Source organism: Solanum stenotomum, chromosome 8, assembly GCF_019186545.1.
Source record: "Solanum stenotomum isolate F172 chromosome 8, ASM1918654v1, whole genome shotgun sequence".
NCBI classification, from domain to species: Eukaryota; Viridiplantae; Streptophyta; class Magnoliopsida; order Solanales; family Solanaceae; genus Solanum; species Solanum stenotomum.
Window position 1 is genome coordinate 52,981,541 of NC_064289.1, and position 25,147 is coordinate 53,006,687.

The 25,147-nt window shown below is 35.3% G+C and overlaps 1 protein-coding gene across 1 annotated transcript; it reads left to right on the forward strand.

The window, feature by feature from the left end:
- The first annotated feature begins 965 nt into the window (after positions 1 to 965).
- Positions 966 to 2,491, forward strand: LOC125873932 (uncharacterized). The gene is made up of 2 exons (XM_049554755.1): positions 966 to 1,293; positions 2,313 to 2,491. Exons 1-2 carry the CDS (start codon positions 966 to 968, stop codon positions 2,489 to 2,491), a joined length of 507 nt encoding a protein of 168 aa, XP_049410712.1.
- Positions 2,492 to 25,147: the final 22,656 nt, after the last annotated feature.

The window sequence follows — 25,147 nt, forward strand, 5'->3', positions numbered from 1 at the left end:
ATATTTAAAGGAACCCATGACATAGAAGAAAACCCTAAACTCAATTGGAGAATTCTAACTTTGTAAATTGGAGAATTTGATAACTCCATAGAGGAAAGGGCTTCATAGATGAAAATTATCATACTTCAATGCCAAGAGCTTGCCTTCAATTGTGGAATTAGAGGCTTCACTTGAAACCCTATGTTGACTCATTCTTCAAGCTTTCTAGAGAGAGAAATATTTTGGAGAGGAAGACTTGTTCTTCTCTTAATAAATTGAGAGAATGATTTCAATTGGGGAAATTGGGGGTTAAGAGCACTTATATAGGAATTCTAGGTAAGGGTAAAACGAAAGAATATTAGGATAGAATAATTAAGAAAAGACCCAAAAGACTCCGACTTAAAGCTAACGCAACCTCTGTTACTGTGGCCTTCACAGCCTGTCAAAGACTCCACGAGCCATCATGGCCGTCGTGGTCCTTGACCAGTGGCTAGGGGGAACCCTTATGGCCTTGACCCTCTTCACGACCACCTTAATGGTCTGTAATGCTCACCACGGGTCATCTAAGGGTTCGTAGGAGGGAAACCATTTTGGTCAGGTTCTGGAAGCTCTTCATGAGCCCTATAACGAGACATCGTCCTCTTCATGGCCCGTCAAGGGCTTCGTTGAGGGTCCCATGGCCTAGTTTTGGGCTGGTGACTTCCTGCTTGGCCCCTTTCCTAGCCTTCTTGATCCGAGGTGTTACAATTGATTATGCTTCCAAGTAGATGAAACTTTATGCTAAGAACTACCTCACTCATGACTTAGAGTTAGCAGCGGCAGTCTTCACGTTGAATATTTGACGACACTATTTGTATAGAGTTCACAATAATGTATGCATGGACCATAATAGTTTTTAGTATACTTTCAGCTAGGGGGACCTTAATTTGAGACAGCGCAGGGGGTTGGAGTTACTAAAAGACTATGATATTTCTATCCTTTATTATATGGACAAGGCTAATGTGGTAGCAGATGTCTTGAGTCCGGAGGCAGTGGGTATGGGGAGTTTGGCTTACTTGCAGGAGCGACCTATGACTTTAGACATTCAGTTCTTAGCCAATCAAATGGTTAGACTTGATATTTCTGAGCCGAGTAGAGTATTTGCTTCTGTAGAGGCTAGATCTTCCTTGATAGAGTATATTCGGGCACAACAATGTGATGATCCACAGTTGAGAGTGATTTGGGATAAGGTTCTTAGCGGCGAGGCTAGGAAGGAGACCTTAGATTCGGAGGGCATCTTGAGGATTGAGGGTCGTATCATTGTACCTAAAGTTGGTAAGTTAATTGGGTTGATTTTTTAGGAGTCTTATTGTTCCAGGTATTCTATTCAACATGAGGTTGCGAAGATGTACTGTGATCAGTGGCAGCATTACTAATGGTGTGTGAGACATTGCAACTTTTGTGGCTGGGTGCTTGAACTATCAACAGGTGAAGTACAAGGACTAGATACCGGGTGGTTTGACTCAACGACTACCCATTCCAGAGTGAAAGTGGGAGCATATAGCCATAGACTTTGTGGTAGGCATGCTATGTACTTTCTAGGGTTCTGATTCTATATAGGTCTTCATTGATCGATCGACCAAGTCAGCTCACTTTCTACCAGTTTAGACTGCTTACACATCACAGAAGATAACGCAGATCTATCCAAAGAGATTGTTTGTTTACATAGGTGCCAGTTTCTATCATTTCAGACTGTGGTACTTAGTTCAATTCTCATTTCTTGAGGATATGCTATGGGATTTGTTATTGATTTTGTTGGCTAGTGGGATCAGTCTTTAGCTTTGGCAGAGTTTGCATATAATAGTAGCTGTCATTCGAACATTTAAATGGAACCATTTGAGGGATTATATGGTAGGAGATATCATTCTCCAATGGGCTAGTTTGATGCTTTTGAGGTTAGGCCATGGGGTACCAATTTACTGAGTCATTCGATTGATAGTGCCCATATGATCCAGGAGAGACTTTGTACTGCCCAAACTAGATAGAAAACCTATGCAAATCAGAGGCTACGACCTTTAGAGTTCATGGTTGGTGATCATGTGTTCTTGTGGGTATCACCCATAAAGGGCGTGATGAGATTTAGGAGGGGAGCAAGCTTAGTCCCAGGTTTATCGGTCCTTTTGAGATTCTAAGGCGGGTAGGAGAGGTGGCTTAGGATATAGCCTTACCTTAGGATCTTTTTAGTGTTCATCCTTTGTTTTATGTCTCTATATTGAGGTGGTATGTTTTCGATGAGTCTCACGTGCTTCAGTGAGAGTCGGTTGAGCTTGATGAGACTTTGAGTTTTATGGAAGAGTCTGTGGCAATTCTAGACAGGCAGGTTAGACAGTTGCAGTCTAAAAAGATCCCATCTTTGAAGGTTCAGTGGAGGCACCATTTGTTTGAGAAGGCAGCTTGTGAAAGAGATCTTGATATGCAAACTCGGTATCCTCATCTCTTTGAGCCTTCAGGTTTTGCCTTTGTCTTACTTTAACGGACATAAGTTTTTTTAGTAGTATTTGTTGTAATGACCCTTGGGGTGATTACTGTGTTTTGTGCTTGATTTTCCTATTTTGCCTATTCCCGTAGCTTCGTTATAGCTTGTGGGTGGTGCTGGGTTAGGTGTCATGCTCCCCGAGGTGTTCGATTGAGTTTGGTACGAGTTTTGAGTTTTGAAAGCTTAATGCTCGAAAGAGTAGACTTTAGTCAACATTGAAAGATTTTAATGTCGGATCAGAATTCAGTTAGTTCCATCAGCTCCAGAAGGGTCATTTTGGTACAGAGTGATGATTGGTTTGGGTTTCTGGCCTATCGTTTAGAGTTGGTGCGATTAAGCATTTTAGCTTTTGAGTTTTGCTCAAAAAAGGAACTTGGGGAAGCTTTCTTGGTAAAATTGCTCGGAATATATTTCTGTCAATGTAGTTAGCATCGTAATGCCAATTTTGGCCTAGAACAACCTTTGGTTTGATTCCCGAGGGTGTCGGGGTAAGTTTTTTGGGATTTTGGAGTGTTTGTGGTGTTTCTTAGTTAAAGTGTTGACTTTGGTCAACATTTTGGATAGAAGACCTCATATGGTTGTTTCATTGATTTTGTTGACTCTGAAATGTGGTTTCAAAGTGGTTTGCACTTTTGGCTTGCGTCGGTTGGACTCTGCATGAATTCCAAGGCCTTGTTTGAAGATTTGGACACTTAGGCCTGTTTTCTGAAATTAACTGGTGTCTAGTGCAATGGCTTAAGCGAACCCTTAATCGCTTAAGCTAAGTCTTCTTAAGAGACCAAATGGGTCGCTTAAGTGAAGAGCACTAGGGGGCGGGAATCACTTAAGCGACCAGGCAATTTGCTTAAGTGGCAGGCGCCTCTTAGGCATGAGTCCCTTAAGCGACTAGCCCATTCTCATAAGCGACATGCGCCTCATAGGCGGGAGTTGATTAAGCAACCAGCCCAATTGCTTAAGCGAAGTTCTCTTAAGCAAACTTTTGGTCCCTTTTTCACTCTTTATTTCCAAAGAAGAACCCATTTGAGTGTGAGCTCGAACTAAGGCGATTTGGAGCAGTTCTTGGCCAATATCTACACTTCAAAGGTGACTCTCTTATTTTCCCTCTCCTTTACGCTTTTATGTCTTCAATTTCGTAATTCGATTTTGTTTTGGACCTCAAATTCCTTAAATTCTGAACTTGAAAGTATTGTATTTTGGCCATTTAAGGTCCGAATTGAGTCCCATTTGCGCCCATCTTTCGATAATGTGATCCTTATCCCAATAAGGACAGTCTGACGGTTTTCTTTTCATAATTAGGTTGCATCAATTTGTGGGTTGTTTTGGGCCCTATTTCCAGTTTAATTTGTGAGTTAGTTATATGGATGTCGTTGGAATCGTATTAACTTTTTCTTTGTGTTCTTGATATCTTGGCAGCGATCTGAGGCTCTACGGAAGGGAAAAACACTAAAATTTAGTTCGTGTGTAGCTTTAGGCCTTGAGGTACATTATGGCTTTCTTTTCTTAGACTTGACTTAGTTAGATTAAATAAATTGGGTAGTATCACATGATTTAGGTTGAGCTCTAAGGTTGGTTGAGATTTTTTGATCCTTTGGTAGTAATGGCCATAAGTTAGGTGATTTAGCTTAAGTTTAATCGGAGAGGCCATAGTTTAGGCAATCCTTGTGTGAGTAGTATCCTTAGACCTTGCTTCTAGGTAGAGTGAAACATAGGTTTGCATGGTGTTTGATTGGTTCGGATTGATTTGATTGGTGGTATGGATTTCTTTGATTTGTGCTTCTTCGTTGATTGTTTATTAAACTGTTGGACCTAAAGCCATGAGCTTGGATTAGCAAGAGTCCCAAGAGAGTACTATTGTGGTATGAAGGTTATTCTTCCCGATTCTGTGTGTATACCATGAGTTTATTGTGATTATTCTTCTGCAGAGTTTCTAGGTGCTTGAGTTTCGAGAAAGAAATGACTTTGTTGGCAAAGAAAGTAGATTATTCTTAATGAGTTGGAAGTCCTTGAGACTTGTGTTGAATAACAGTGGTAAAAAGCCCTTTTACTTGATTTATCACACCTTTTAGTTGCTTATACTCGGATTAGTTAGAGGTATCATTTTGGGCAGCCCAATAGCTTGGTTGGGCTACAGTTTACTATTTCTTTATGTTGTTGATGAGCTCGAAGCATCATTCTGGGTGGCCCGTAGATATAGATATCCCGATTATGGGTGATCTCGACGTGTCATACCGAGCAGTCCATGGATACATATATCCAAGTTATTGGCTTATGGTTAAGTTTGAGGTATCATTCCAGGTGTCTTGATGTTTCTTCTAGACTTATGATTTATCCTTATTTAGAGCTGGACATTGTGGCATTGCATGAGTTGCCTTTAAGTGTGTTGGTTGTTTGGTTTGTGTGTGTTCTTTTTGGTTATCGATATTATCTACATGTTCTCTTTTATTATATTGTTATGCCTTATCTTGCCATTGTCTTGTTAGTAATATCGTGCTTCTTATTTATATTTGATATTTCTGATCTCGGTCGGCCTATGATGCCTACTAGGTACCCCGTGTTTGGTACACATATTGCAATTTTGCATCTTTTTTTTATACAGCTCCCTAGTGAGTGTTTGGATCTCCCGTGGCTGTCAAAGAATTGGATTGTGGTGAGTTCCTGACGTTCAGAGACTTGTTGTTTTCCTTCTTTTGTACTGACTTTCATTTTATTTTCGAAATAGTCTTTTCTCTCTATTTATGTATATATATGACTTTTTATTCGTACTAGCTCCCGTATAGGTGACACCAGGTCCCAGGGATTGTATCTTGTGTTAGTTTATCTATTGGTCACTTTTAGGCCTATTTTATATTTTTGTATCGTATTGTGTGTGTGTGTGTATATATATATATATAACCCTTCTTTCGATATATATTATTCTTGTCTATTCTGCTTTATCTACCTATGTTCTACATAAATTGTGTTGTACGCATCGTGTGTCCTGGGCATAGGCTTGTCCACTCAGTAGGTTGTAGTGGACGCCATCATGGCCCCACTTAGGGTTGTGACATGTATTCATGACATACGATTATAAGAGCATACCATGCATTTATAAATAGTACGACGTCAAATGTCAGTCATGGAGAGTATTTGAGTTTCAGTTTTAGGTGGTATGTCTATTATCCTTTTTACAGTAGCTACTTATGATTCTACTTTCCGCCTTACATACCATTACATTTTTATTCCTATTGATGTCTCATTGCCTAGGGACATTACTTTTTTGTTTCATGTGAGCAGGTCTAGGCAGGAATTGTGATCGACCCACCCGCTAGGATTCAGGTTCAACTGTGAGTTGGTAAGCTCCATATTATCCTGGGGATATTAGAGAATTTTGGCTTTTGTTGTACAGTTTGGGTATTGTTGGGGCCTTTTCCCGACAGTTCTTATGTCATTCGTAGAGGCTATTGTGGACACAGTATTTTGGATGTCTTTTGTAGGTTTCAATCTCCAGCCCATAGACTAGGCATATATATGTATGTGTGTATGTATCTTCAGTTGCGGGCTCATTGGCTAGCTAGTACTTCTTTATTTTGGCTTTTCTAGTATTGTTTATATGGTATATTGTCATTCAGGTCATGACCTTGATAGTCTAGGCTTCACATTTCAGATATGGTGTTACTCGATCTTTTTATTCCGCAATTTAGATAGCTAGTATGTTTTAGTGGGTAACTCGATTGAATATGATAACGAGTGTCAGTCGCACCTCCTTATATTGGGGGATGTCAGATTTTTTCCCTTGATGGGAATGTCTATCCTAAAGGGTATATTTTTTTTTATTTCATCTTACTTGAACTTGTACTTTTCATACTCTTTACATGCGTATATAGCAACTAGTAATAAAGTTTGATTGAAAGCGATTTGAATTCAACTTGGTTTGATTGATTGCAATTGGGCTCGGCATGACTCCCAGGTCTATGTGAATGAAGAACCCCTACCCCTAGTAATTTTTTAAGAATCTCAATCAACAAATCGTCACCTTTATTTAGTTGACTTTTGATTGTAGATTTTAGATATTGTTTTGAGACTTCGTCTTCAAATATATGTTTGGACAAAGATTTTGAAAATCTATTTTCAAAAATATTTCCAGTTTCAAAAACTTATGCAGATCCATTTAAAAAAATTTGGAACTTCCACTCATAAAAATTTCAAGTAAAATGTATGTTCAAACATAATTTTTTTATTAATTAGCTGAACTTAGGAGCTTTTCAATTGATTCAAATAAGCTTGAACAAAATGGCCCAAGGAACCCAAGAAAGGAAATAAAACAACAACTGGCTCAGTCCAAATATCGAACCTGCCTTTCTATCTTAAATATCTCACTAGCCACTAGAGTTTCTTAATTAAGCTCCCATTTTTCTTCTTCAATGTCGCCACTCCCCTTTTTCCTCTTCAATGTCGCCGCTCCTTTTTTTTCTCTTCAATGCTGCCATTGGGAGCTATAACTAAACCCATCTTCCTTTTTCTGATGCTATGGATCATCAATGTTTTTCTCCTCTTCATTTCTCCATTATTTTTTTAAGTTCACAGAGGTGGACCTTCACTATTATCTTTCCCTTTCCTTTGTTCCTTATTTTTTTATGACATTTATTTCCTCTTTTTCATATATTTGCTACGGTAGATGAAATTAATACCAAGGTGGTTTCGATAGAGGTACCTCATCATATGTTTGATCTCAGAACTCACTGTAAGTGTTTTCTTTCCTTCATTCAATTATCCTTTCCCATTCTTTCCTTAACTACCGTTCAAACACAATTACATGTATGATAGCTGCATTTGCTACTAATGTTGCTAAAGATTATATAAGTATTTTTATCTATACCTTTTCTCAACTTTCGTGTATTGATTTATTTATTTGTGATATGTCGCTTTTCTTCAAAATATGGTATATTGGAAGGGCTCTTTCGAAATTTGATAGTTATCTTGCAAATTTTTCCTTAGACTTTAATCTAACCTAAAGGTTAGAATGTGTTTTGAATCTCTTTTAGGTGTGTCACGACCCGAGTCTACACCCTGGACATGGTCGGCACTCAAGAACCTTTCCTGGTCCCCAAGCGAACCCTCATCCTGCCTAACTACAAGCGGAAGACTAATTTAAGCATGCAAAAGCTTAAAACTGAAATAAAATGTCATGAAACTTAAATACAAACTTTAAGTCCAAAGAAAACTCTGTATAATATAATATATGCAACTCGCCATAAAAAGACAACTTTAGTCTTTAAAACATTTAACAAAATTAATAAAGACTTCTAAAACATTATTGTCTATCTATGAAGCCTCTAACTGATAAAGATGAAAGTCGAGACAAGACCCACGACATCCTAACAACTGATATAACTGAAAGGTAAATGAAATCCTCCGGAAGCAAGGAGGCTCACCATAGCTAACTCAAACTCTCAGATGTATCAACGAAGCTCTTGTTGATGATCCTGAATACTTGTGTCTGCATCATGAGAAGATGCAGGCCAAATGGCTCAGTACGTGGAATGTACGAACATGTAAAGGGAATTCTAAAACTTAAACATAAGCTTGAACTTGATAAAAAGGGGAAACATACTTACCTCATTTCAAACTTACTCAACTCAAGGAATACTGAAGGATACTCAAAACTACTCAACTTACTCAACTCAGAGATTAGATACTCAACTCAAAGATATGATACTCGACTATGGGTACTCAACTCAATATAAAGCAACAATATACATGCAATATATGGAAAGCTTTATAAGCAGTAAAAACAACTTAGTTCGTTAAAGAAAATGCAATAACAAACTTAACTTTACTTATATAATAAAGTAATATAGTTTATGTGGGAGATTCTCTAACTGACAACCACCACTATGAGCCTAAGTGGTGATACAGCGTCTTTTCCACGCTGCCAGAACTGTCTTATACTTTGTCGTCATATAGAACACTTAACTTAGTGGATCCACTAGCTTAACTTATGTGATCATCTAAGAAGTATGACCCATTAATACCCATGATGGCTACATAGTTTATGGAGACTTGAGTTAATATGAACTCGCATCCCCATATCGGTGCTCAATACTACTCCCAAAAATATACTTAGCTCATATGTTTTAAAACAACTTCTTTCTTTGGTTTGAGATAATTACTCAAAACTTAGCTTAAAAGTTCTCTTGGAATCGATGTTCCCTTTTCTTGCTAAAAACTCTTTTGGAAATCTCAGTTTCCTCTCATCTTAAATGTGAAAACATTTACTCTTGGGAATACTTAGTTCCCATATATCATTTTAAAGAAAATGAACTTTACTCTTACTCTTTACTCAACTTCAAAGCTTAAGTCTTAAAACAAAGTTTAAACATTTGTAAAAGACTTCTTAAAATATGGTTCATGTCGAATGATGGATATGAACGACTCAATGCAAGGTTTTCAATAACTATAGATAGAACTCAATACTTGAAAATCAAGAACTTCTCTGATACTACTCATTTCAAGAATGCTCAACTCAAAGGGTTCATGCGGAATTATGAGCATGAACTACTCAACTCAACGACTCAAATAAACTTCTCATCTCAAGACTACTCGACTTATAGGGTTCATGCGGAATTATGAGCATGAATTACTCAACTCAAAGACTTAATGGGTAACATGTAATAGTCTCATAATTATAAATATAATATCAAAGGGGATTAGGAACTCAATACTCAAGACTTGAAGATACTACTCCTCTTAAAGGTACTCAACTGATGAAGTTCATGCGGAAGTTAAGGGCATGAACGATTCGACTCAAGGGTCAAAATATCAATAAGGAACTCATGTATACGACTCTTCTCATTCTCATACTTACTTACTCAAAACTTAACTCAAATCGATGATGTATCTCAAAGGATTCACAATTGAACTCAAAGGCTTCCTTGAACTCTACTCTTAACTCTCTCTTGAATTTGAATTATGAATTCAAGAGTTATGATTCATGATATGAAGGATCTCAATAAAAATATAGATATTCGATAATTAGGAATAAAACTTTTAAAAGAAATATGAATTCAAGAACTAAAAATCAACTTATCTCAAGAATACTCAAATCTAGGGAAAGTATCTTAGATTACTATTTTACTGATTTGAAAGTAGATGTAGGGCGTGAGGACGAACTAGTCCAACACTATGATAGCCTTACATACCTAGAAGAACAATATTCTTGAAGAATCTTTAAGAATCTTGAAGAATCTTGAAGAAGAACTTGATTAGAAGCCTTGAACCCTAGCTTGAAGGTAAAAAATCAAGAAAACCCTTCTTGAGATTCTTGAATTAGTTTCTTGAAATCTCTGTGGCCAAGAATTATGATTTTCATTAGTGAAGATAAAAATCTGATTGTTTTGAGTCTTTTATTAGTCAAGAAATTCTTTTATGATTTTCTTGGAGGTAAAAAGACAAAAACGACTCTTTTTAATATTTTCCCATCGGCTAATTTGTAACAGCACTGTATAGGTTACTAAAATAGTCATAACTGTTTTACTCAGAAATTGGATTGACGCGAAATTGGTGGCGTTGGAAAATAGATTCAAATACCTTTAATTGAATAGGTTATGGCTCATGTAAATCTTTATATTCTAAGAGATATGGTCGTTTGAAGTTGACCCAAGTAGAATCTTACATCAAAACTTAATGAAACTTCAAGAACACTTATCAAGAACTCATCAAGAACTTAATTCCTTAAATTTCAAGAACGAAATTACGTTGAATAAATCATGGCGTGTGGGTGAAAGAACCCAACACTATGGAAGCTTACATATCTCTTAAGGATTAAACCCATGGCGAAAATCCGCAACAACTCTCAAGAATTTCGATGAACGCTTCGATCCTTTCTCTTTTCTCCTCCTCTTTTCTTCTTTTCTCTTCTTGAACTCTCAACTAAAACACTAGGCTAATTTTAGGATTATAAAACTGTTCGAATAGGATTAGACCCTAAAATATTACTAAAAATGAATTAAATTTGATTGGGTAAGGAAAAGATCAAAATACCCCTCACTATTTTCTGCTAACTTTCCTTAACTAGAAAGCCTAACTTCAAAAGGTCATACCTCACTCATCCGAACTCGAAACTTAGCAAAATTGGTGGCGTTGGAAAGATAATTCCAAGATCATTCCTACAGTTTCTGGTAGTACACCAAAATCATCCTGAGCTAGGAGTTATGGTCGTTTGAAGTTGACCCAAAACTCATACTTAGCTTAACTTGCAAATTTTCAGATTTTGCTATTTCCAATTTAATTCTTTTTGGAAATCAAAGTGCTACATCTAGCTCAAGTCTTAGCTCAAGAATTTTCTGGGGTGTTACAAGGTGAATCTATCAGATTTATCTTTTAGACAGGAAGAACTTGCAACGGTATTTCAATTTCAATTGGAACATGGGTTTGATTCACACTCCATATCTGGAGAAAGATTTAGTGTCCGAAAAGAGGAAAAAATGGAGTCTTTGTCTAAAGAAATGCATTGAGAAAGGATAGATGTATCCGAGTTTCCGATGGTGAGTAGATGAGAAGTCAGTGTTTTACTAATGTTTCTGAAAATTATGAAATGTTGGTCTATGGTAATTAATGATAGTTCCACAAGGGAGCTTCTCTAGGTAAATATTTTCTCAGCGGCCTGTGCAATCAGAGTCCTCATTGTTTCTTTTCTCATTCTTTACAAGCAAAGAGGCCCACTTGTAAATTTTTCTTCTCTTTACTACTGATATAGGTAAAGAGAAGAAAAATTGCATGTGGGCCTCTTTGCTGGTAAGGATGAGAAAAAGAACAGTTAGGATCCCGGTTGCAGAAGCCTCACAGAAAATATTTACACAGGGGCACCTCCCTTGTGGAACCATAATCACCATAGACCAACAAATCATACTTTCCAGAGACGTCCATAGAACACTGGCTTCTCATCTCTTTAACATCGAAAAGGAAGAACTCACATTATTACTTCAATTGGAACATGGGCTTGATTCACCAACCATGGTTTAAGAAAGATTTATCATTCGAAAAACCAGAGTCTTTGTCTAAAGAATTGTATTGAGAAAGGAAAGATGTATCTGAGTTTTGTTGTGATGAAATGGACTTGTTTACACAAAACACTCCTCTGTTTATTCTATCTTACATCAGCTAGAAATTTTATACTACTAATTTTGGTGTTGGGGATGAATTCTTGGTTCACCATGAGAAGATTTGTTGTTGGTTTATAGAATTTGGATTTCCTTTTATATTCGTGTTTTTGTATAAAAAGGTTAGTACCTTGTTATTTAAAATTACTATCTATGTCATTTGATATTTTTTAAAATTATTATTTAATTATCTTTACAATATTTTAGGATTTTGTATCAACTAAAATGTTAATTATATTAAATTTTTGTATGTTGTTGATTATACTTACGAAAGACTTCACTCCTAAATTCATATAAGGACTTTATTGTAGGTGTTTACAATTCCAATTAGAATTGGATATCCGTTCATGTGTAAATTCAATGAAAGCACTTGATGGTTGATATCGAATTCTTAATAGAATTTGAGTTATGAAAAATATGGAAAATCAAGCATTATACTGAACCAAGAGAGAAATTTTTTTTATGAGAATTTTTTTTCTTTATCAAGAAAAGATAATTATTTTTTCTATTTTATACTTAACATTAATTGCTTATTTTTTTAAAATCTTAGTAGCTAAATTGACTAGCTACCTTAAATTTAACTTTATCGGTGAATGTTCGATTCTCCAGATTGTTAATCCCCTCCCCTATTTTTCTTTTCTCAACCCACAATTTTATTTTTTATCTTTTAAAAACAAGTCATGGCTTTGAAAACTTGAAAAAACACTTCTTAGATACCTAAATATAAAGAGTTGAGAAAAAAGAATAAAACAAATTCGGCGAGTTAGATTTATGAATAAGTTTCTCCTTCTTCATATTTATTATTGAAATTACTTTATTACCACTTCCGTTTAATTTTATTTGTCCATTATTTTTAAAATATATTTATTACTTTTATAATATAAAAAAATAATTATATTTTCTATTTTATAAACAACATTAATCGTCTATTTTCTTGAGAATATTAGTATCTCAACTGATTAGCTAGCTAAAATTTCACTTTATCGGTGAATGCTCGATTCTCCAGATTGTTAATCCTCTTCCCTATTTTTCTTTTCTCGATCCACAATTTTATTTTTATCTTTAAAAAAAAGGTCATGGCATAGAAAACTTGAAAAACCCTGCTTAGATACCTAAATAGAAAGAACTGAGAAAGAAATGCATATAACGCATTCAGCGAATGTGATTTATGAATAAGTTTCTGTCTCTTCTTATTTATTGTTGAAATTACTTTATTACCACTTCCATTTAATTTTATTTGTCCACTATTTTTAAAATATATATATTTATTTTATTTATTACTATTTATCATATCAAAAAAAGATAATTATTTTTTCTGTTTTATACTCAACATAAATTGGTTTTTTTTTTTAGAATCGGTATCTCAATTGATTAGCTACCTAAAATTTCACTTCATCGGTGAATGTACGATTTACCAGATTGATAATCTCTTCCCCAATTTTTTTCTTTTCTCGACCCACAATTTATTTTTTATATTTTAAAAAAAGGTCATGGCATTGAAAACTTGAAAAACCCTTCTTATATACGTAAATAGAAAGAGTTGGGAAAGAAAGACATAAAATGTATTCGGCAAATGCGATATATGAATAAATTTCTCTCTCCTCTTATTTATTGTTGAAAATTACTTAATTACCCTTTCAGTTTAATTTTATTTGTCCACTATTTTTAAAAATATATTTATTTCTTTTATTTATTACTTTTATCATAACAAGAAAAGATAATTATTTTTCTATTTCATACTCAACATTAATTGCTTATTGTTTTGAGAATTTTAGTATTTCAATTGATTAGCTACCTAAAATTTCACTTTATTGGTGACTGTTCGATTTTCCAAATTGTTAATCCCCTCCCCTATTTTTCTTTTCTCGACCCACAATTTTATTTTTTATTTGTTAAAAAAAGGTAATTGCGTTGAAAACTTGCAAAACCCTTCTTAGATGCCTAAATAGAAAGAGCTGAGAAACGAATGCATAAAACGCATTCGGCGACTGCGATTTATGTATAAGTTTCAGTCTCTTCTTATTTATTGTTGAAATTACTTTATTATCCCTTCCGTTTACTTTTATTTGTTCACTATTTTTAGGTTATATTTATTTCTATTAGTTATTACTATTATCATATCAAGAAAGATAATTACTCTTTTCATTTTATACACAACATTAATTGTTTTTTGTAGAATCTTCGTATCTCAATTGATTAGCAACCTAAAGTTTAATTTTATCGGTGAATGTTCAATTCTCCAGATTGTTAATCCCCTCCCCTATTTTTCTTTTCTCGACCCACAATTTTATTTTTTGTCTTTTAAAATAGGTCATGTCGTTGAAAGCTTGAAAAACCCTTCTAAGATACCTAAATAGAAAGAGCTGAGAAAGAAAGGCATAAAATGCATTTGGCGAATGCGATTTATGTATAAGTTTCACTCTCTTCTTATTTATTGTCTAAATTAATTTATTTCCCCTTCCTTTCAATTTTATTTGTCCACTATTTTTTAAAAATATTTATTTCTTTTATTTATTACGTTTATCATATCAAGAAAAGATAATTATTTTTTCCATTTTATATTCAACATTAATGTTACTCCCCGAGTCTACACCATGGATGTGGCCGGCACTCGAGAAACATTGTTGGTCCCCAAGAGAACCCTTGGCTTGACTGACTGCTTAGCAGAAGACTTACTCAAGCAAAACAAGAACTCCAAATGCAAAGATTAACTCAAATTGTCTCAACAATAACTCTACTGACTAAATGTTTGAAATGCTTAATTAAACATAAGTAACTGACTCAAAGTCTCAAAAAATCAAAAAAGGGAATAGTGAAAGACTCCTCAACTACTAACTATCTATGGAGCCTCTAAATACTACGATAGATGTCGGGACAAGACCCTCAACAACTTAACAAAACAGAAATAATAATGTGAAGCCCAACGGGAAGCAAAGAGGCTTACCAAAGCTAGGTGGAGTGCAATTGGTATCAACAAAGCTCATGTTGATGACCCCGAACACGTGTATATGCATCATAAATAAGATGCAGGTCAAATGACGTCAGTACATTGAATGTACGAGCATGCAAGGGAAAATCTAAAAGCATAGGCAACTGAAATGGTAACATAGGAAGACATACTCACCACAACTCAACTCCAATATGAAAGCAACAGTGATAGATGAAAAATTTAAAACATTATAAAATAGAATATATAACTTAATGATTCATAAAAATAAAAATAAAAATTCTTTACTCTTATTTGGGAGATTCTCTATCCGACTACAATCACTATGAGCTATGTGATGCTACACCGTCTCGCCCACGCTGCCAGAACTCTCATATACCTTTCTGGGGTATAGAATACCTCAACTAAGTGGATATACTAATCCGAATAATATATAAACCCATGCTCAAATGTATAAAACATAACTCTTTCTCAATTTGGGATAATTACTCAAAAGATCTTCTTAAAAGAGGTAATACTCTGAAATATCTCTAGTCTCATAAACTCATTTATAAATTAATGTTTACCTCTTTTAAATGTTAAAGTGTTACACTTAGGAATACTTAGTTCCTTTATACTCTTTTTCAATCATAAATGCAACTCTTCTCATTCTCATATTCACTTCCTTAAGACTTATAATCAATTGCAAAAGAATTCTCAAATGACTTAAAAGGACCTCTTGAACTTTCCTCTTAACTTTAATTTAATTTGAAATGTAAATTAAGACAAGTGATTAGGACATGTAGGATCTCTCAAGAAGAAATGAAGACTATAAGAGTTAATATCAAAAAGAGAATGTAGACACGATTTGAAAGAACACATACAGAACGAAGGACGGAGAAGAAAAGGGCCAAGTGACCCTAGCGCATTACTGGTGAAAGGCGTCAGACCTCAAAGTACTGGGGTTGCTTTATGGCACAGGGCGCCGGCCGCAAAACTGCAGCGCCAAAAATCAAGAACTACTCAAGAATCTCTAAATAACGATTTCATGGACGAATTCATGGATGAATTACATGTATGGCGTGAGGGAAAATTAGTCCATCACTGTGGGAAGTCTTACATACCTGGAAAGAACGATGTTCTTGGCGAATTCCTTATTTCTTGAAAGAACACTTGAAACCCTGTCATTTTCTCCTCTTGAAACTCCGCTCTAAAATTCTAAGTGTTTAGGAAAGTGAAATTAACTTAGCATCTGAATAGACCCTTAAGTTGGGTGAGGAAAATGTGGTCAAGCCTAGTGGGGTAAGTAAAAGACCAAAATACCCTTTTCTCAAACAGATGAAATGCCTTAACTAGAGAGGCTTTACTCAAACGGGCATAACTTTTTACTCCGAGCTCGAAATTTAGCAAACTTGGCGGCGTTGGAAAGAGGACTCAAAGACATTGAACCATGAGGACTCATCACGAGCAAGTGCCACTGAAAGATCCAATCTATCCACGACCGGATGGAGAAGCGTCAGATCCTATATTAAAAAATTATATATGCATAATATACATCATTACTTTGAATGTACTGAATATGGAGAACATGTATAAAAACATAAGCATAAAACATGATAAGTTTAAAAACGTAGTAATGAATGACCAAGTAAAACAATATCAAATTTTGGTAAGCTAGTATCATAAATCATGAGAAAGAAGTCAAAGCAAAACTATATGAAATTATGTTGTAAGTCTGATCCATTTCATTAGTGTGTGGGAGAGACCATTAACCGACATATAACTGTGGGATCTATCTATGGAGGTCTATGTATTACCACATCTAAGAGGGCCCTAAATATCTTTCCTGAAAAAAAGGATCATTACTTCGAGACTTGGGTACTCACCACTAGTCCCTCTCGAGATGAAAAGCATTCCGAGACTAGGTAATCGACGCTAGTTCACTTGGTGCTAAGTACAACTCCCTACAAAATTAATGCATTATACTTAGGAGTAGCTCCTTCCATTATTATGACTTCATAACTTGTTAATAGAGACACTAATCTAAGCATCTCAACCATGATAATTTTTCATATAAATACTTCAATAGAAAGGAACCTAGTTCATCAAAAGCATGTTGACACTTTATTACAAAGTATCCTTTAAGTATCAATCATAAGCATTAATGCCATCAAGGTTTGATTTCATACTCAATCATACATACAAGCAAGAGTTTATGAAAAGAATCCTTAAAAGCATATTATATTTACAATTTTCTCAATTCAATGTTGCATGCATAATCTCAAATCATAATTCATGATCACAATATAATCACATAATAAGGGCTCATGCGGAATTCATAAACATAAGCAATACACCTCAATTTATGCATAATAAAATCATATAGATTGAATTTCTGAAGGAGTTTTGGAGAAATTTTTGGGACTCAGTGGATGAAAGGGATCCATTGACAAACCTCACACATACCTTGATAACAAAGTCCTATAAATTTGAGGAGGAAGACCTTGAAGATTTGAAGAAGAACTTGATTGAAAGACTTGAAGCCTTAGCTTGAAGAAAAATGATCAGGAAAACCTTTCTTGAGATTCTTGAATTAGTTTCTTCAAAATCCTATGGCCAAGAATTAAGATTTCTATTAATGATTCATAATTGTATGAGTTGGAAAGAATGAAATTCTTGGAGAAGGACTTACCTTGAAGAAGAATCTTGGAAACGATTTGAAAGAATCTTGATTGGAAGTCTTATGATTTATTTTCCTTAGGGTTTTGTCTTACAATTTGAAAGAAAACACTCAAATAAGTTTAATTTTATAGTTTATGGGTAACCTAACTCGTCATATTCTAAGAGATACGATCATTTGAAGTTGACCCAAATAGAATCTTATATCAAAACTTAATTTGTAAAGAAACTTTCGACTTAACTTTGTGCTAGGGGATTCTTGTGACCTTAATTCATCTCCAAATTTATTCCCATACTAAAGAATAAACTTTAACTGCACCTGCACAATTTAAGAATCACATGATACGACCTTATACACAAATGAGAAATGGTTCGGGCCTTAGCTTAAAATTTTCAGGGTGTTACATGGATGGAGCCTGTGAGATGCCATGGACTGTTTTAATATATGTTAAGTTCATTAAGAAGTTGTTGGTCTATAATGGTGTCCAAGTCAAACACGTTTACAGAGAAGGCAATCAGGCTACAGATTTTTTTACTAACATAGTTTTTAGTTTTGCTAGTACAATTGATACGTAATTAATTCACTGGTGGAGGTTGCAAGCAACGGAAGGGCAATTAAAAACACAACATACCAAGCATGAGGTTAAGGAAGTGTCAAAATAAATGGAATCAGCAACAAGGATCAAATTTTCAGCAACACCAACAACAATAAATGTTATTTGTTTGTTCCATTTCTTGTGTTTGTTTTGTTAGAGTAGCTTAGGTTATCTTGTTAGTTTCCTAATTTATGTTTGGGCTTGGGTCACTATTGGACCCAAGCCATGTAATTTTGTTAGACTTTCTGTTTGGTTTTTTATTAGAAGAAATTTCGCAAATAGCCACTATAATATACTTAATTAGGCTCCTTATCTATAGTTTGCATATTTACAGGTTGAAGTTATAGTTTAAGCTACTATGGGTGACCTCATTTGTATAATTCACAGGTACATTTGTATAATTTTATGGGTATGTTTATATAATTGCTATTTTTCTCTGTATTTGTATAAACTAGTTAGTATCAATTGATTTGTATTTATTTTATATAAATCCGAAATAATGAATTTATACAAAGGTGTTTAGTTATACAAATTGTATCATACAAAAGGTCATCTATATTTATATAAACTGGTTAGTATCAATTGAAATGTATTTATTTTGTATAAACTCAAAATAATGAATTTATACAAACACAAACATCTGAACTTTAAACAGTTATACTAACTATATTATACAAATTACATTATACAAAAGTTATACAAATTACATTATACAAAAGTTATACAAATTACATTACACAAAGTAATACAAATTATATTATACAAATGTACACACTTATACAAATTGAAAACTGTGGGCGGCATTATTATCACTGAATGTTGGTGGTGAATGTTAATTAACGAAAACTATAGCTATGATTAACTAGTATATATTTGCTTAACCATGTAATTTACCAACTTTATTAATATATAGGCATGGCCCAGCTCTTTATTTAAAAAAAAAATAGTACTCTACTTTACAATTCAATATGGAGAAAATAGTTTATCCTTTTTGGATGAAAAATATTGAAAATACTTTATTTAGTTTTAGTGTATCATAAAACAAAATACGACACTTGACACAGGATCTGATTTTCAAATCGAGACCCATCAGTGACAATCGACCTAGGACCCAACTTCAGAATCGAGATCCGACCCCAACTCTCGATTGGTAATCCAACTTTGGACATGAGATTTGAAATCGACACCCAATTTGGACCCAACTTCCAAACCTGGATTCGACACCCAAACCTGACCTTGATGACTGATTCGGAACCCAAATCTGACACCTTATTTTAGAAGTAAGATCTGACATTTAAACCAGGACCCAAAACTCAAATCAAAACCAATATTTACACTGACATTCAACATCTGACCTTGGTAACTGATACATGACTCAGTTCTAATACCTGATCCCAATTTGAGATCCAAATTGGTACCCAACACACGATTTAAGACCCAACTATCGAACCATGATACGAACCTAGCCCCGGACACATGATTCAACTTCTAAACCAAGACCCAATCCCAACACTCGTCTAAGGTCCCAACTTTCAAACTAGACCTCAACCTCGACACTCAATGTAGGACCTAACTTTTGAACTAAGATTTGACCCTGACATCTAACCTCAACAAACAATCTAGGACCTAAACTTGACACCTGATGTGGAATTTGATCTTGACTCTCGATCTGAGACCCAATTTTTTGAATTAGGATCGAACCCTGACAACTGACCTCGATGACTGATACACAACCCAAATTCAAACTCAACACCTAATGTGAGATTAGACCTCAACTCTCGATCCGAAACTTGAATCTAACACCAGACTTGAAACCCCCATCAAAAAATCTGACTCAAGACCCAACCTCAATATTCTACCCAAGATTCAACTTTAATCCTAACCTGAGACCCGATATATAAATTAGAATTCCATTTCGATCCAACTCAAAATTTGAGAGTTGGTTTAAAATTGAGGTCGGAAGTTGGCTTTTGAATTGAGAATTACAAGTCAGATTTCATATAGGTATTTATAATTGATATATGAGACTTGAGTTATGATGGAAAGTTGAGGTATGAGGTCCAAAGACACTCACAATGAATTTTGATTGAATAAAATTGAAAAAACTTAACCCATTTGCCTAACTCATACTTAATCCATAAATATATGGAATGAGTATAGATTTAAACTCATATTTTACCCATGTAAAAAATCACTCATGACCCAATCCATTAAAATATGAACGGGTTGGACAAGTTACCAAAATATGGATTCATTTTACAAGCACTAGGTGTGGAACTCAAAACCTTCATAAGAAGTAGTTATTTATGCATGTGTTGCCACGATCCAAAGTATACCATAGGCATAACAAAGCGTATTGAACTCCGAAAGGCCCTGCACAAGCCACTTAGCATACATCATACAAGATAATAGAAATAAAGATTTCAAAAAAAACAGTCTTATATCATCAAAGAGTTTGACAAAGTGGAAGTCAAACATATTATCAATAAGCCATGTACTACTTCAAAGGAAGTGGTTGGTACGTAACCCATACACCATATACAAAGTCTGAAAATTGAAATGAAAGAAAGTTATAAAAGTATCTCGGCCCTCAGATCATGATGACATACCAATCTTCAAGTCTAAAAGGGATTAACTAGCCACGAGTGTGAAGGGAAGGAACATCAGACCCTACATTAGTGAAACAATGTAGGCACATGTATGCATTAGTACATGGAATGTACTAAGTATGATAGTGATGAATAAATGTTATGAAATTATGCTAGAAAGGACATTACATGACACACAATGAACAAGCTAAATCATAATATAAAAGGATTAGAAAATATAAGTCATAATCATCGTCAATGCAAGTTTAACATCTTTAAAACACTTGTGAGCTAGTTTAAAAGTAACATCAGTTCATTATTGTGGGAAGCTTACCATATAACCGACATAGACCATGTCAGCTATAACACGAAATTTGGTGTTTATACCACACCGAAAAGAATGTTCTTACTTGCCAATGTAAGAACCATGAGTCTGAGCTAAATGGATCCACCAGCTAGGTCACTCAAGAAAACATAGGGGCATGTAGTTAGGGACAACGAGATTGCTACTAGAAACCCAACCTCATCGAACACATAGGGAAAAAACTAAAACAACCCGAACTTAAGAACTGATGAGGTGACATATATGGATCCCTAAACAGTCCGTATAAGTCACCACTGGCCATTTAGGGAGCCGTACATATCACAAAATTTCCTGGCTACCTTAAACTGTCAGTGATGCCATAAACTAACCATTAAGGATTCGGTGAAGGATTCATGATCCGTTTTGGGTTCGTGGACTTGTCTATTAACCTCACTTACCTTCTCTAAAGTCCAAGGTGTTAAATATCTTCCCCTAGGAAACATTCTTCCTCGAATGGACAAGTAGCATGAAAAGAGTAGGAGAGAAACTAAAATCCCAACATGAATGCAATTTCATCAAAATGCACATATACGAAGAGAAAAATTGACTCCAAGATAAAACATACTTAAACATCATTTCATAAAACATACATGCACGCATATGGAAATAGGAGAATGGCTAAAACGCAAGAATCCGAAAGAAAGAACTATGGGGCTTAAATACCACAAGTTAAAGTAGGAATGGAGGGAAAAAATGAGGATATCAGGACATCATATCAGCCTCGGCCTCCCAAGTAGCTCCCTCAACCATCTGATTCCTCCACAACCCTTTTATTGATGTAACATCTTTGTTTCTGAACTTTTGAAATTGACTGTCTAAAATCTCCACCGGAACCTCTTCATAAGAAAAACTTTCCTTTATACCAAGATTCTCTAATGGTACAGTAGATGTCAAATCTCTAACACATTTCTCCAATAAGGACACATGGAAAACCAGATGTATCGATAATAAATCATTAGGCAAATGAAGCTCATAAGTAACTTGATCAATACTCCTCAAAATATGATATAAGCCTACATATCGCGGACTAAACTTCCCCTTCCATAGGTAAAATTTTCAAGTAAACTCAATCATCAACATCAAACTCAAGATCTCTTCTTCTAACATTGGCATAGGACTTTTGTCAACTTTGAGCCATTTTCAACCTTTCTTTAATAAGTCGAACCTTTTCCATAACCTTGTGAATCAAATCGGGACCTATCAAAGCAACCTCACCAACTTCAAACAAACCTATAGGAGATCTACACCTCATACCATAAAGAGCTTTGAATGGAGTCATACCAACACTTGAATGATAACTATTATTATATGAAAACTCAATCAAAGGCAAGTGATCATCCCAATTACCCTCGAAGTCAATCACACAAGCTCACAACATATCTTCAAAACTTTGGATAGTACGCCCCTCTTTCACATCAGTTTGGGGATGAAAGGTCATGGTAATCTTGACGCGAGTACCAAGACCTTTTTGGACAAACTTCCAAAATTGAGAAGTAATTTGGGTACCACGATCAGAGATAATGGATAGGGGCATTCCGTGCAACCTAACCATTTCCATTGGACACAACTTAGAATAATCTTCTGCCGAATAAAAAATCTTGATGGGAATGAAATGAGCCGACTTTGTCATAAAATTTACTATAACCAAAATCGAGTCATGTTGCCGCCAGGTGCAGGGTAAACCAACAATAAAGTCCACATTCAAATCTTTCCAATTCCAAGTAGGAATACTAATATCTTGGGATAAACCTCCCGCCCTTTGATGCTCAACTTTCACTTGTTGACAGTTAGGACACTTAGCCATAAATTCTACAATATCCTTTTTCATCCCATTCCACCAATAGACCTCCCACAAGTCGAGGTACATCTTGGTGGCTCCTGGGTGAATGGATTACTGAGAACTATGTGCTTCTGATAAAATTTCTTCCCTCAAGTCATGAACATTGGGAACACACAAACGACCTTCAAATTGAAGCACACTATATACCCCTTGGGATAAAGCCTCAATGGACATTTTAAGCACTACTTCCTTCAACTCAACCAAAATCGGATCAAGACCTTGCTTGGCTTTTACCTCCACACAAAAGATGATTCTGAACCATTATGAACAAAAACACCACCCTCACTTGAATCAACCAACCGAACACCTAGCCGAGCTAGTCTATGAACATCACGAATCAATTTCTCTTACCTTCCTCAACATGTTCAACACTATTCATAGACAATCAATTCAAGGCATCAGCCACCATATTGGCTTTGCATGGGTGATAAAAGACACTCATATCATAGTACTTCAAGAATTCTAGCCATCTACGTTGGTGAAGATTTAGATCTTTTTGCCTGAACACATATTACAGGCTTTTGTGGTTGGTAAAGACATCTACTTGGACGCCATATAAGTAATATCTCCAAATCTTTATGGAAAAAACAACCACCGCTAGTTCCAAATCATAGGTAGGATAGTTCTTTTCATAAACCTTAAGTTGCCTTAAAGCATAAGCAATAACTTTCCCATTTTGCAGAAGAATACATCCTAATCCAATCCGTGAAGCATTAAATTAAACAACAAACCCATCAGACCCTTGCGGTAAAGTCAATACCGGAACGTAGGTAAGTCTATCTTTCAACTCTTGAAAACTCTTCTCACACGCTTCCAACCATAAGAACTTAACTTTATTTTGGGTCAATGCAGTCAATAAAGAGGCAATCGAAGATAACCCTTCAATAAACCTTCTATAATATATAGCAAAACCCAAGAAACTTTGAATATCCAAAAGGGATGGAGGTCTAGGCCAAATCTTAACCACATTCGTCTTCTTAGGATCTACCTCCTTAACCTTATTGAAAATAATGTAATCAAGAAAGGTCACAGAACTCAACCAAAACTTGCATTTACTAAACTTTGCAAATAGTTATTGGTCCTTGAGGACTTGCAACACAATCGGCAAGTGATCAGCATGCTCATCCTCACTCCGCCAGTAAATCAAGATATCATCAATAAACACAATCACAAACATATCAAGCTATTGTCTAAACAATCTATTCATCAAACCCATGAATGTGGTCTGAGCATTATTCAAACCAAACGACATTACAAACAACTTATAATGACCATACCGAGTTTGAAAATTCATATTCGGAATGTCATCTTTGTTCACTCTCAATTGGTGATAACTCGATCGAATGTCAATCTTAGAGAAGTAACTCACTCCTTGGAGTTGATGAAACAAATCATCTATCCTTGGAAGATGAAACTTATTCTTAATGGTAACCTTGTTCAACTGTCGGTAATCAATACACATGTGAAGTGAACCATCATTCCTACGAAGAAACAAAACTGAAGCACCCCAGGGAGAGATACTCGGTCGGATAAAACCCTTATCCAACAAATCTTTCAATTATTCCTTCAATTCTTTAAATTCTACCAAAGCCATACGGTAAGGAGGAATAGAAGTAGGTTGCGTTTTTTGGAGAAGGTCAATACCAAAGTTTATTTCCCTTTCAGGAGAAACAACGGGTAAATCATCAGGAAACACTTCTGAAAACTTATTTACAACGGAGACCAACTCAAGAATAGGGATTTTGGAATCCATATCCCTAAATCAAACCAGGTGATATATGCAACCCTTGGAAATCACTTTTCTAGCTTTAAGACAAGAAACAAACAGACCCTTAGGCATAGACTTTCCCCCTGTCCACTCTAGGACGAACTCCTTTGGAAACTGAAACTTAACCATTGCATCCTACAATCAACAGAAGAATAACAAGAACGGAGTCAGTTCATCCCAAGAATAACATCGAAATCTAACATATCAATCTCTACAAGATAAACATAAGTGATTCTATGGGATAAGGAGACGAGACAATCTCTATAGAATCTCTTAGCCACAATAGATTCACCATTAGGAGTAGAGATAGAACAAGGGTCTAACAACACATCTGAGAAACATAAAATCTCATAGCCACATATGGTGTCACAAAAAATACAAAGTAGCACCGGGATCAAGCAAAGCATAAACATCAAGATGAAAGACTTTCAACATACCGGTAACTACATCGGGAGAACCCTCTTTCTCATGTCGAGTTTGAAGTGCATAGAATTTATTTTACTTTGGAGCACTTAAACTTAAACCACTAGGCAGAGCTTGCCTCCCATCTTTTTCCTTAGTAGCAAGTGATGGACAATCCATTATCTTATGACTACTCTTACCATAACCAAAACAACCATCCATATCGGTTAAGCATTTACCATCATGCTTTCTTCCACACCTAGTACAATTAAACAAAGAAGATCCACTAATATTCCCTCCTTGAGGCTTAGGGTTAGACACCCTATCTTTGTTGAACTTTGGAACTGGAGCAC